The 14,514-nt window shown below is 38.6% G+C and overlaps 1 protein-coding gene across 2 annotated transcripts in view; it reads right to left on the reverse strand.

Annotated features, from left to right (window-relative positions):
• Positions 1 to 14,514, reverse strand: part of CHUK (component of inhibitor of nuclear factor kappa B kinase complex) — a 43,981-nt gene that overhangs the window by 1,947 nt on the left and 27,520 nt on the right. The window contains exons 14-20 of one of the 2 annotated variants that reach the window (XM_007963832.3): positions 12,111 to 12,172; positions 10,722 to 10,831; positions 10,010 to 10,059; positions 4,115 to 4,211; positions 3,670 to 3,817; positions 2,980 to 3,096; positions 558 to 657 (exon numbers count right to left, since the gene is read on the reverse strand). In XM_007963832.3, coding sequence (XP_007962023.1) covers positions 589 to 657; positions 2,980 to 3,096; positions 3,670 to 3,817; positions 4,115 to 4,211; positions 10,010 to 10,059; positions 10,722 to 10,831; positions 12,111 to 12,172 — 653 coding nt within the window. In that variant the 3' untranslated portion in view covers positions 558 to 588. Of the gene's footprint in view, positions 1 to 557; positions 658 to 2,962; positions 3,097 to 3,669; positions 3,818 to 4,114; positions 4,212 to 10,009; positions 10,060 to 10,721; positions 10,832 to 12,110; positions 12,173 to 14,514 lie in introns of both variants that reach the window. The other variant, XM_007963830.3, reaches the window with a different exon arrangement.

Consider the following 14,514-nt stretch of genomic DNA (forward strand, 5'->3'; position numbering starts at 1 on the left):
ATGCCTGGCCGCTGCTATTTTTCTTAATGAAAGAGGAAATATACAGAACTGACATTAAGACTAAATGCAGCAAAAGTTGATGCAGTAAACATTTTATTGTAATTTCCCCAAGTTTTAACAAATCAGTAGTTTATAGTAACCAAATCTTAGCACACAGTTTTATTATTACAGCTATATAAACATAATTTATTTTCTATTTGGGAGGTACCATATCTGATTTAAAGTATAAGTCCCATCTTAATGAAGAAAATGGATTGCTGAAGCAAAAAGGTACAGAACAAACCATTCAATTTCAATGTTCACATTGTTAAGAAAGCTTACCACTCATTTAATTTGACCAAAAATGCTATTATTGAAGATAATTGATGACATAATCCTAGTATATCCCTGAGTAACAGCAGATAAGGATTTAAGGTTGAGGATATTCCCCAAATGCTCTTTCCTCTTGAGTTCTGTTTCCCATATGCATCCCAAATGCCAGATAGGCTAGCATGGAAAGTTAAACCTTTTGCACCCAACATAGCCAAAGCAGGCACCCATATCCACACAAAACTTACCATCATACTATTGCCCTGTTCCTCGTTTGCCTCATGAATAATAGTGCTTAAATGGCCAAGGCAGTTCAAATTTTCTTCTATCATTTGTGCTGAAGTATCCCTGTGAGATGAAAGAACAAAGCCTTTTCAAATTCAGCAAAATGGCATATGAATTTCCTCTACTTTGTAGTCTTCTAGGTTAGCACAATCACTACCCTTCCTGTAACCCAGTACCCCAGTGCAGTTGACTCCTGTAGTCTTTAGTTTCCTCATCCCTCCCTACAGAGGCAGAGTCCTGTTTAAACCAAGCTTCTGCCTCTACCTCTACCTACCTCTAAGGATAAGAAGTCCACTATAACTCCAATCTGACTTTCCTCTGAAACGTAAGAGGCACTTATGTACAACTTGTTTTTCCCCTGAATATGTAACTAGGGAGGAAAAAATCCTTGTGGCAAAGACAGATGAAATACCTCTTTTTGTTTCTAAATACTTCTCTTTCCTTAAAAGTAGTAAAAACACCAGCATGCATATTTCACAGACACAAATGTAGGGGAGAAGAGAAAAAAGTAAGATCTGTTATGTAGAGATCACAGAAAATGAAAAACTCATTAGAAACTACAGATAGCAATGAAACAAAACAAGCAAGCTGATTCCTGAGGACAGCAAAAGAAAACAGTGAACAGTGTGGTGGGGGAGCTACCTAGAACCAAGAAGTATCCCTGGAAGTTCATATGTGAAGGCAATCCTGCTTGTGGTTTCTACCTTCATGCTTTCCTCTTCTACATGGCCTCTCTCTTCTCCCTTTGCCAACTTCAGTCCCCTAACAATAGTCCATTTTAGGTCATGGATGATAGTCACTCTCAGCACGACATTCTGATTCAGCTCTTATCCAACAGATGGAAAAATTGTGGCCAAATAGTTCCCAATCCTTGGTAGTTAAGTACCACAGGTACATAATAATTGAAATCAATTTTCTTATACAGTGTATTCTAACTGGACACGGTGGCTCATGCCTGTAATCCCAGGACTTTTGAAGGCCAAGGCAGGTGGATTACTTGAGATCTGGAGTTCAAGACGAGCCTGGCCAACATGGTGAAACCCTGTCTTTACTAAAATACAAAAATTAGCCAGATATGGTGGCACGCGCCTATAATCCCAGCTACTTGGGAAGCTGAGGCAGGAGAATTGCTTGAATCTGGGAGGCGGAGGTTGCAATGAGCCAAGACTGTGCCATTGCACTCCAGCCTAGGCGACAGAGTGAGATTCCGTCTCAAAATAAAATATAATGTGTTCCTTCTAGAAAATACATTGAAAGTATGTCACATATACTTTTGCAAACAACCACACCTCAAATTGGAAATTACCTGTATTGCGGTGACATTTGCAAACATTAGCATCTGCCAAAAAAACCTAAATGCCTTTAATAAAGGCATAAAAGTAAGTAAAGTATTAAATTTTACTTCCTTCAACTCTGATTACTGGAATATTTTGTAAAGTCCATATATTTAATTATAGCCTGTGCTACAGTTGTAGATGTACTGCATTGGGCCACATGTATAATGACCCCAAGATATATACCCTGGAACTTCCTTTCTTTAAAAAAATAAAATACCTGATATCAGCTTGCCTTCCTGCCATGTGCTTTTCTCTCATAAAAGTAGAGTACAGAATGTGCAACTGCATGACCTCCTGAGCAGTGATGTAACATGGCTGCTCTTCTGCAAAACTAATTATGGGCAGAGTTTCCAGGAAATGCTGGTGCTGTAGAGGTCTCCATGAGTTGTGAGAAAAGCGACAATACACAAGCTAGCAAAGAGCCACTGGCTTTGGATACGGCACACCTTATGCTGAGAAAATAACAGAAATGGATAGTCATTCAGCTTTACCAAAAGAGTAGGAATTAATAAAATATAGGGCTTGGAATTTGAGTTCTTACTTGCAAAACTGATTTAAAACATTGAAAAAAGTCTAATCTTAGAAATACAAAGTTATAAAATAGATCTCAAAAATTTATTAGAAGGGTATCAAGGATCCCCAAAATGATAAATGCAAAATGATAGCATAATTTCTTATAAACTGTTTATGAAGGAATAAGGTTTGAGTTAAAGGAAGTAATAAGCCAATAAAAGACTTAGAACTTGGACTGAGCTAATAATAAGCAACATTTGCTGAACATTTATTTCCCAAGCACTTTATATACATTGTCTAATCAAATTTCCACAACAGTTCTATGAGACATTCCTGTTTTACAGGTGAGGAAATATGAACATCAAAAAAGTCAAATAAGTTGCCTAAGATTATTACAAAGGGATAGTCAGGACTCAACCCTGGTCTGAAGGCACAGAAGACTACCTTAACAACTACTGCCTCATTCCTATACCACTGCTATGAAAACACAGCTATCTATTGTTACAAAGTAAACCCACCCATCTTGAGGAGTTACCACACATGACAGAGAATGATCATGTTCTGCTGAAGTCGGGGGCAGCCATACTGACGTCTGAGGGGTTACTGCACCTTCTAGACTGGATCCTACAAGGGACCGGGCAGAACTCTGTGTCTGAAGGAAAAGAAAAAAAATCATCAAAAGATTACAGGCAAGCATCTCTGTTGATTCACACAATTTCTTACCATATTCCTAAGACTTACATTTCCATTACTACTTATATGCACAACCAGAGTATTTCAGTGCAAAACTATTCCCACCTTTACACACTGTTAGTAAACTGTCCTTGGCCCCTTTCTTCATTGACTAAAACCAAATGTATCCATTCATCTTATACCATTTTAGTTGAAGAGAGAAAAAAAACCCAGTTGAATAGATGGTCAGTTTCATTATCTAGTCAGGTACATCTATCCCCAAGTTGGGTTGGAATACCACAGTGGTCAAGGGCTAAGAGGAGTATAACAACAGAGAAATTGGAAAGGAGAGATGATAATTAAGTCCTGCATCTCAACTGCTAGTCTGGACACCAAGCAAGGAACATGGACGTCATTTCATGCCAGTGCAAAATATATACATGCCAGCACAAAATGTGTTCAAGAGGGCTCACCTCATGCTGATAAAAATCCCCTTTGCAGGGAATAACAGCAACTCAATGTCACATTAAATAATTCATTAATAATTACTTACACAGGCAATTTTAAGGAGATGCCATATTTCTTTCTGTCTTTTTCCCTGCATGAACATGACAGTATTATCAGCTTCTTTGATGTTACTCAGGGCCACTTCCACCTTAGGGAGTAGATCAATAATCTTCTGCTTACAGCCCAACAACTTGCTGGAGAGATTAAATCAGTGTCAGACACTTACATGTTCCCCAAGACTGTATGTATACCATATTCCCAAAACCCAGCTGAGGAAATGAACCACAATCAGCATCAGATTTAATGACTGATCTCCAAAGTAATGCATACAAAAGGACACATAAATGCAAATAGCTATGGCCAAGCTACCCAAGGTACTTTCAGAATCCTTCCTGGGTAAGTATACTTTACCAAAGAGGGCATTTGTACTTTGAGAGGAACAAGATAAACGTATCCTGGTTCTTCAGTAGGAAATGAAGCAATTTTCCTACCTCAAATGACCAAACAGCTCCTTGAGCACACGGTCCTGACTCTGCACAGTGTGCACAATGATTTTCACCATCTCTGTGCTGTCACTGTAGGAGTGATCTATAAAAGACATCAGTCAGTGGGTATAATCTTTCTTCTGCAACATATCAACCTCCAAACAAAAAATTCCTCAAAAATCCCTGAAACTCTGAAACTAATTTTAATTAATAAATATCTCCATTTAAATTAAAAATTGGGTTAAAAGATATAAAGATTACCTATAAATAAAATCTAGTTATATATAAAAAATAAAGTTTGTATGTGTATAATGTATATATAAATTTATCAGTAAGAGACCTTAGTTGCCTGTGCTTGAGAAGAATAGTCTTGGCTATCTTTAACCCATACTAACCCAAGCCCCAGACACAAATGCAGCCTCTGGCCAAGAGAACAATTTTTCTTGGATGATTAACCACATATTTAGAAACAGTAGGACAATTCATCAAACTTTCATTGCCTAAAGGAAGGAGGCCCTTGAACTAGGTTGCTTGGAATTTCATGTTTTTCCATCTGTTTACAGCCCAGAAAAATTTTGAAAAACGCTCACTGAAACCAACTAGTAAAGGGACCTACAGACAGCCTGAAAGTTCCATTTGAGGGCAGTATGACATCTTAAAGCCTTAACTGGCAGCAGCCAGATACCCTCAATTGGGATAGCTGTTGGTCACAATGAGTTCTACAATTTATAATGTGTCCTCAATTTAAAACAACAACAACAACAACAAAAACCAAAAAACTATCATTAATTGTTATATTTCAGAAAATGGCTAAAGGAGTTGAAAGTTGCTCATGCATCATGCTGGTATTTTCTTTGGACAATAATTAAGCCTAAATGCAATAATAATAATAATATTTGCTACTCTCTGCTTATAATTTTCCCATTTAATCCTCACAGCAGTCCTGTGAGGACTATTTTTGTTACCCCCATTTTACCAAAAAGGAAATGATGAAAGGAGCATCAAAGAAGGTTTAAAAAATGTTGTGTCCTTTGTTATCACTCCAAATACCTCCCCCATAGCCCATCTTTATTCCCCACACATCTGTGTTGTCTCCTCCTCACCAACAAGCAAATGACAGGCTCCAAAAAGGTTCTTCTCCAAACAGCATTCCTTCCTAAATACCATGGACCAAGCCAAGAGCCTTCTCATATAACTAGCTCTTTTAGATAGTGAAAGCCCTCAGAACTTTAGCCTTCTCCAAGGCTAAAGGATGAAGAAAGCTGGTTTTAACCATTTTCAGATGAACAAGAGATTCAAGTCAACTCTAAGCTAGAAAAGACAACAGAGGCCACAAATCAAGTGTGATTATATAATAGGCCCCAATGACAGACACAATCTTGTTACAGTTTGTCACTCAAGGTGACACTCAAGCTACCTGGATAGCAATTTATTTCTGAGCTTCGTGCTATGTTGACAGGGCTACCTCAAAGTTTTTAAAAATATAACCTAAACAAATGCTATCACTGTGTATCTGTGGAATCTGATTCATTAGCCAGAAGACTGGGAGTCACAATTTTTTTTTTGAGATGGAGTCTAGCTCTGTCGCCCAGGCTGGAGTGCATGCAGTGGCACAATCTTGGCTCACTGCAACCTCCGCCTCCCTGGTTCAAGCGATTCTCCTGCCTCAGCCTCCAGATTAGCTGGGATTACAGGCATGTGCCACCACACCTGGCCCAGAAATATTGATTACAGAAAAAGAATTGGACTTGCTGTATTTGAAATCTTAGATTTTAATATTTTAATCTAGCTACAACAACTTCTATTACTTAAATCACTATTTTGTTAACATCTTCAACCTTTTTATCCTCTTATTCCATCAGCAAAATCCTAACCTTGGATTAATCCAACCATCTGCTCTATCAGTTCCTATATCCAAGCTACTAAATTATCAACAAAAAATTAATATTACTATTCACTATTTGCCACTGCTAATTCACAGGTTTTTCATTTCTGCTCTGGGTACTTTTCTTTTTTTAGAGAAAAAGTCTTGCTCTGTCACCCAGGTTGAAGTGCAATAGTGTAATCTTGGCTCACTGCAGCCTCGACCTCCTGGGCCTCAAGCGATCCTGCTACTTCAGCCTCCCAAGTAGCTGGGACTACAGGCATACACTACCACACCCAGCTTTTTAAAATTTTTATTTATTTATTTATTTATTTATTTATTTATTTATTTATTTATTTTTTGTAGAGATGGGGTCTCACTATGTTGCCTAGACTGGTCTCAAACTGTTGGCCTCAAACGATCCTCCTGCCTCGGCCTCCCAAAGCCCCTAGTATCACAGATATGAGCCACCTGGCCTGGATTCTTGATGTATGTTTTGGGTTAGCAACATCTTCCACTGCACACAGTGGGTTTTAGAAGTCTTTAGCACACTATTCAAATCTATGGGGTCATCACCTTTTCCATTTCAGTTAACCTCACTTACCACTGCAGGATAAGAGGCCATAAGGCAGTAAGACCCTGACCTTCCAACCTCCACTCCCAAAAAAGTATCTGTATCCACACTCATTCTCTTTCCAATATCAATAGTATCAAGGCTAATCCCTCCTACTGTTCTTTGGAGCCAATCTCTCAACTTGTTCAGGGACCTCCCTCTCCACAGGGTTTTTTGGCCCCGAGTATATGTTCTGAGAAATGCATCACTGGCCACTTTCGTCACTGTGTGAATACTACAGTGTACTTATGCAAACCCTGATGGTATAGCCTGCTATACACTTAAGCTGTATGGTATAGCCTTTTGACAATAGGCTACATACCTGTTCACCAAGTGACTGTACTGAATACTGTAGGCAACTGTAACACATTGGTAAGTATTTGTGCATGTAAACATAGAAAATACATAATGAAAATACAGTAGTATAATCTCTATGGGACTACCATAGTATGCACAGCTTGTTGTTAACTAAAACATCATCATGTGACACCTGATGTTTAAGTCTTCCTTCTGAGAAGTGACCTCCCTTGGCTCTACATCTCCTTTTAGCTACTCACCCACCTCTCTTCTTTCCTGAGCAGCCAAGCTTCTGAGAATAGTCTAGATAAGCAGTTCTCCAACTTTTTGGTCTCAGGACACCTTTACATGAGAAAATTCTTGAGAACCCCAAAGGGTTTTTCAGGAATTAAACAGAAATTTAAAAATACTCGTGTCTTAATTCATTTAAAAATAACAAACCTATTGCCTACTAACATGTTTTTATTAAAAACAAACATACAAAAAAAACCCTTTATTTAGGTTTTCTCTTTCCTCAGACATGCTAAGTACTATACATACATGTCTTTACACAGAATACTCATATCTACGAGAGCCACCTCCTTTCACCTGGCTACTGCTACCTGAGATACTTGGAAACCTGAAGTGGAAGGATTGCTTGAACCCAGGGAGTCCAAGAGCAGCCTGGTCAACATAGCGAGAGCCCACCTCTAAAAACAAAAACCAAAAAAACATTATTTTCTAAATCAAAAAAATTTCAGGGAGAACCCTTGCACTGTTTTACATTTTTGCAAATCTTTCTGATATACCACTGATCTTGTCAGAAAAGTTTTTAAGTGCTGAGAAGCTGACAAATTCCAGCTGGTAAATACAAGTTTTCTAAAATTCTTTTTGCTTGAAACATGGAATGTTATCATTGACTACAAATAATTGTTTTTTTCCCCTTAAAGTAGTAAGCGCGCTATACTTTTTATTTTCATTTAATTTCTTAGAAATTATCTCATGTATGCAAATCTGAATAATCATAGTTTGCCTGACAGTTGCTCTTCCAAGTAAAAATGGTGTCTTCCCTGAAAGAGGCCAGACAACTAGCAATGTAAACAATTACTGAAGTGGTTTTCCTTAAGACGACCATCATACTTCACTGTGTAGAAGAAATACTTTTATGAGTACTTCCCATTTCATCACACAAAATATTAAAAACACATACTCAAAGGTTGAGATTTAAATAAAATACTATTTTTACTGCTTTATCAAGAACATGTTTAAGTGAAACTGTCATTTTTTAAAAACTGTGAATGCATGGTGATAAAAAATATAACTACTACTAGCATAGTTTGGTGCTAGTGCCTTGATTCATACTAAAGTGCAAGCCATTTTACGTTGCACCATCAGTGAAAATGTCAACACGGTGAAAAACACAAATAACATCTTATTATGAAAATGGTTCTAACCTCACAGACTCTCTGACAAAGTTTCAAGGATTCTCACAGGTCCATATGCTACATTTTGAGAACTGCTGGTCAGACTAAACTGAATACATTTCAGTAAAATAAAAGCAGTATAAGAGGAGATAGTGTTCTTTTTTAAATGTGAAAAGAGTATATGAAATACAATTTCACATGTATATTAATTTGCATGTGTTGCTATGTGTCTACAAATTTTAAAGTGTAAAAGTATATCTTTTTTTAACATATGCATTTAAGTACAATGCACATTAGGGCACAGACTTTATTTCTTCTGTTACCCTTCAAAACAAATTTTTAACTAAATGATAATATCTTGCAGGTACATAACAGTTTATAGTTTTCAAAGCATTTTCACAAACATCCTCTTAAATACACTGTCACAACATTCTCACTGAGTAGGAACGCTAGGTTTCCACCCCATTTTGCAGAAGGAAATGGGAAAAGGAGATTTGCCTGAGGTAACAGTAGGTAAATTACTCAATCTAGAATTCAAGCCTTCTGATTCCCCATCCAGTACTCTTTCCAGCAGACCTTACTCAGTATTTAGCAGGTGTTCAACAGGAATTGCTTTACCAACAAAATAAGACATCAGTGACCAGTGCAGATGAAGGCATTATTTTCAAGGCAATCTGCTTTGGCCTAGAACAGCACAGGCCTTCCCTCTAACCATTCCAAACCTGAACCCATTGCCTCAAATTCTTTCCAACCTCTCTAAGTATTTTTTTGTTTTGTTTTGTTTTGAGACAGAATCTCACTCTGTCACCCAGGCTGGAGTGCAGTAGTGCGATCTTGGCTCACTGCAACCTCCTCCTCCCAGGTTCAAGCGATTCTCCTGCCTCAGCCTCCCAAGTAGCTGGTATTATAGGTACGCGCCACCACGCCCTGCTAACTTTTTCATTTTTAGTAGAGATGGGGTTTCACCACGTTGGCCAAGCTGGTTTTGAACTCCTGAACTCAGGTAATTCACCCACGTTGGCCTCCCAAAGTGCTGGGATAACAGGTGTGAGCCACCACAACCTGCCCAACCTCTCCAATCTTAAGCAACACTTATTTTTTTTCATCTTTCTAAACATTTTCTTGCTGCTGCTTCCGCTTTGAGTTCCTTTTTTCTGTCTTCCATTCTTTCTTTTCACGTCCCCTTCTAAAATTTTTCTACCTCATTTTCTCTGTTACTTTCTCTTTTTAATCTCCTAAATTCTCACAAACTTAAAACTTATTATACCATGTCTCAATGGTAATACAAAACTGGAATTTATTCTGCAGCTTTAAGAAAATTTTTTTTTTTTTTTTTTTTTTTGAGAGGGAGTCTCGCGCTGTCGCCCAGGCTGGAGTGCAGTGGCCGGATCTCAGCTCACTGCAAGCTCCGCCTCCCGGGTTTGCGCCATTCTCCTGCCTCAGCCTCCCGAGTAGCTGGGGCTACAGGCGCCCGCCACCTCGCCCGGCTAGTTTTTTGTATTTTTTAGTAGAGACGGGGTTTCACTGTGTTAGCCAGGATGGTCTCGATCTCCTGACCTCGTGATCCGCCCGTCTCGGCCTCCCAAAGTGCTGGGATTACAGGCTTGAGCCACTGCGCCTGGCCCAAGAAAATTTTTAACTTAAAAATATTTAATCCCCCACATTTGTTAGGCTAGTGATAGTTACCTAAAATGCCTTCAAGCACTGTGATGGAAGTGTCTTACCTGAAGGTCTGTGTTTTAACTGCTTATATAGATCAATAGCACGCTGTTCCCTGTAAAAGAGAAAACATGCTCTGATATGTGAAGGTAATTTAATGACTTCAATAATCTACAACTTGAAACAATATTATTTTATTTGAATAATGAACCCATTTTAAAGCAAGTTCATATTGCCAACGAGTATTTCACAGAGCATTTTATTGAGTAATAAGAACTACACAAGTTCTTAAAATGCAAAGTTTAATATAGTTCATATCTATTATGATCTACCATGAGGACATCTCTGCACCAGAGACACTGAAACAGACAAAAATTATGACCTATAATTAGAGAAAATATCTGAAGTTTTTAATCCGGAACTTTAATTAAGAAAAAATCTCAAGTTTTAGGGCATTTAAGAGTCAATACCTTGGACCACAGGTACTATGAGTAGGGAAACAGTTTGTAACTTAGTTATACTTGGAAAATTCTTAACACTCATATGAAATAAATGCTTTTATTCAAAACCAAAAAAGGCCAACCCAAAGAATTATTTCTGAAGTTTCCTGTGACTAAGAAAAAGCTTCCACTTTAAAGATAATCCCAATATATTTGGGGAAAGGAAAACTAGAGACAATAACCACATAGAGGTTTAATTTGCCAGATGTAAGCAGAAAGAACAATCTGCTACAAAATATAACAGATGTCAAGACCAACAACACAAGTACATCCTTACAGAGATTCCATCAAGTCTCCCTGACGTCTTCCATAGGGGCTCTTCTGTAGCTCCATGATTTCAGCATGCAAAGACATAATCTGATCCTCCAGGTATCCAATGACACCAACCTAAAATATGATGAAAATACAAAGGAAATGAAAGGCTTACCACTACATCATTGGAAACAAAATTCAGATCTTAAGGATACAGAATGACCTGCTGCTTCATTAGAGAACTAAATAATATAATATGAAACACTGATATTGTTAAAGCCTTTCTATTCTTCAGATTCTGACACTTAATCCTTCACATAAGAACACACTTATTCTTAGTCTTCTCTCTTTTCTCTCCTGACAACAGTAAACTACTAGTATTTGCTTTTACCTCTGGAGATGCAAAAAGGTACAACAGGTGTCAACTAACAAGAAAGACCAAAACCACTGGTATTACTTGTATCTTGGCTCTATGATTTTGATTGCCTCCTGGCCCCCACTGCCTTGAATAGGGACACAAAAAGATAAAGACCTTGTATTTCCCACCCCAGGACACCACGGGTATTCCCACCCACATCCTCAGGGTAAGTACTGACATTAAGGAGTGTAATAACTTAGGACCATGGACAAATGTACAGGATAAGGGGAAAAAAATCTGCCACCTAGAGAATGATCTATACCTAGGGACACCATATAATTTATTGTCCAAACCAGTGTCATTTTGAGAGTGAAAGGGACTACTACTGATAATTATGGCAAGATATTAGGTATAAACTGGGACAGTCCCACTAAACCCAGATGTGCAGCCATCCTATCTAAACCAGTCACAAAAATAATACTGACTCCCATTTAATCTTCATAACCCTACTAGAAAAGAAATTGTGCCCATAATATGGAAACTAGCTGGATGTGGTGGCTCATGCCTGTAATCCCAGCTCTATGGGAGGCTGAGATGGGAGAACTGCTTAAGCCCAGGAGTTTGATGCAAGTCTGGGCAATATAGTGAGACCCTGTCACTAAAAAAATGTAAAAGTTAGCCAGGCATGGTGGTGCACCTCTTGTCCCAGCTACACAGGAGGCTAAGATGGGAGGACTTGCTTGAGCCTGGGAAGTTGAGGCTGCAGTGAGCTTTGATCATGCCACTGCACTCCAACCTGGGCAACACAGTGACCCTGTCTCAAAAAATAAATAAATAAAGGAAACTGAAGCTCAGTAAGGCACTAGGTAATTTTCAAAAAGCCCTTGTTTTTAATCACTATGATACTTCCCTATTTATATACAAAGCATCTACTAGAATTTTGTCTGAATTTTGGGAATGACATGAAAAATGCTCTTTATATACCAAAACCAAAGACAGTTTCTAATGGAGACATCAAGAATTAATAAGTACACAGAATGTGGTCAATGATTTTACCTCAGCATAGTGGATGGCCTTTTCTTCCATTTCTTTCCATGCTTTTAGCATTTTTTCTGAAGCTAAAAGAAAAGTCTAAATTGGTTATCTCAGAAATAGCCATATCTTTAATTACTGGCCTGCCTGCCTCCTTGCCATATCAACATCAAAGATGTATTATGAGTTGAATTGTGGCCCCCCAAAAGATATGTGGGATTCCTAACCCCCAATATCTCAGAATGTGACCTATTTGGAAATAAGGTCGTTACAGAAGTAATTAGATAAATTAATACTCATACAGGAATGGTCTGGGCTCTTAATCCAGTATGACCCGTGTACTTAGAAGAGACGAGACACAGGATACAGATACACAGGGGAGAATGCTATGTGACAATGGAGACAGATTAAAGTGCTATTAACTGTAAGCCAAGGAATGCCAGTGATGGCTGGCAGACCATAAGACCATAAGAAGCTAGACAGAAACAAGGAAAGATTCTTCTCTGCGGATTTCAGAGAAAACATGGCCCTGCCAACACCTCGATTTTGGACTTTTAGCCTCCAGGGCTGTGAGACAATAAGTTTCTATTGCTGAAGCCACACAGGTTATAGAACCCTTAGGAAATGAATACAGAAGATGACTGTTTTCTTTCTTTTTTTTTTTTGGAGACGGAGTCACTCTGTCACCCAGGCTGGAGTGCAGTGGTGTAATCTCAGCTCACTGCAAGCTCCGCCTCCCAGGTTCACACCATTCTCCTGCCTCAGCCTCCCGAGTAGCTGGGACTACAGGCACCCACCACCATGCCCGGCTAATTTTTTGTATTTTTTAGTAGAGATGGGGTTTCACCATGTTAGCCAGGATGGTCTTGATCTCCTGACCTCGTGATCTACCCGCCTCGGCCTCCCAAAGTGCTGGGATTACAGGCGTGAGCCACTGTGCCCGGCCGACTGTTTTCTTAAAAAAAAAAATATGTGTATCAGTGTGGAGATAGGTGGATAAAGGAAAAACCAATTTTTTTTTTTTTTGAGATAGTGTCTCACTCTGTCACCCAGGCTGGAGTGCAGTGGCATGATCTCGGCTCACCGCAACCTCTATATCCAGGGCTCAAGTGATCCTCCCACCTCAGCCTCCTGAATAGCTAAGGTGTGCACCACCATGCCCGGCTAATTTTTGTATTTTTTGTAGAGATGGGGTTCTACCCCACATTGCCCAGGTTAGTCTTGAACTCCTGAGCTCAAGGGATCCACCAGCTTCGGCCTCCCAAAGTGTTGAGATTACAGGCGTGAGTCACCACACCTGGACAGAAAAGAAATTTAATACTTGAATGTGATTTTTAAAAATTAAATACTATAAAAGGATATAAACAGAAAAGACTCTCTCTTCCTCCCTTCTACCATCCACCTCAAGGGACCTTACTATGATTATTTGTTACATAGACACATACCCTGCTCCCTCGCAAGTGAAACCACCGGTATACTCTTTATTTTTTCCCACAATTTAAAACTTTTCTGTCAACTAAAGACCCAGGTGATCTTTTAATAAAGCACATACTGATCTACCTCATTCTTCTTTAACAATTGTATAATAAGCCTTTGACAAGTCTAAGGTATTTTAATGAAATAATTATATTTTATCACTTGCCAGAATGTCAATAATATACAAATAGAGATAAAATAACAATAATATTAATAAAACCAGTTCTGGAGAGTAAATTCATTCACCCAACTGGACACTATTGATTGTTTATTCTGAGATACACATACCTTGCTCAGGACAAGTGTACAAGCAGTATTTGTTTCCTAAAAAGGATTTGTTTTATAAAAGAAAACAGAAATGCTGGTAGTGACTCCTTCAATTTACTCATATTTTAACTCTGTCTTTTTACATTTCCTTAGTGCATCTGAAGGAGATAAGCTTAGAGTCAAATATTGAAAATTTGGAGATCGTGTATGCAAAAAATAGTAGGACTCCACAGTAGATGGTTTGAAAAAAATCATAGCCTTAGAATATTTGTGTCATTATTTACAGAAAGGTAAGTAGTTTAAGACTCCCCTAGTTGTCTTAGTCCATTTGGGCTACTATAACAAAATACCATAGACTAAGGGCCATAAAAACAATAGAAATTTATGTCTTATAGTTCTGAAGGCTGGGAAGTCCAAGAACAAGGCAGATTTGGTATCTAGTGAGGGCCTGCTTTCTGGTTCCTGATGACTATCTTCTTGCTCTGTCCTCACATGCAGAAGGGGTGAGGGATCTCATTCAGGCCTCTTTTGTAAGAGCATTAATCCCAAACACGAAGGCTCCACTCTCATGACCTAGTCACTTCCCAAAGACTCCACCTACCAACACCTTCACCTTCAGGGTCAGAATTTCAACATATGTATTTCATGGGGGACACAAACATTCAGTCCACAGCACTGGCTAAGA

This window comes from Chlorocebus sabaeus, chromosome 9 (genome assembly GCF_047675955.1).
Source record: "Chlorocebus sabaeus isolate Y175 chromosome 9, mChlSab1.0.hap1, whole genome shotgun sequence".
Taxonomy (NCBI): domain Eukaryota; kingdom Metazoa; phylum Chordata; class Mammalia; order Primates; family Cercopithecidae; genus Chlorocebus; species Chlorocebus sabaeus.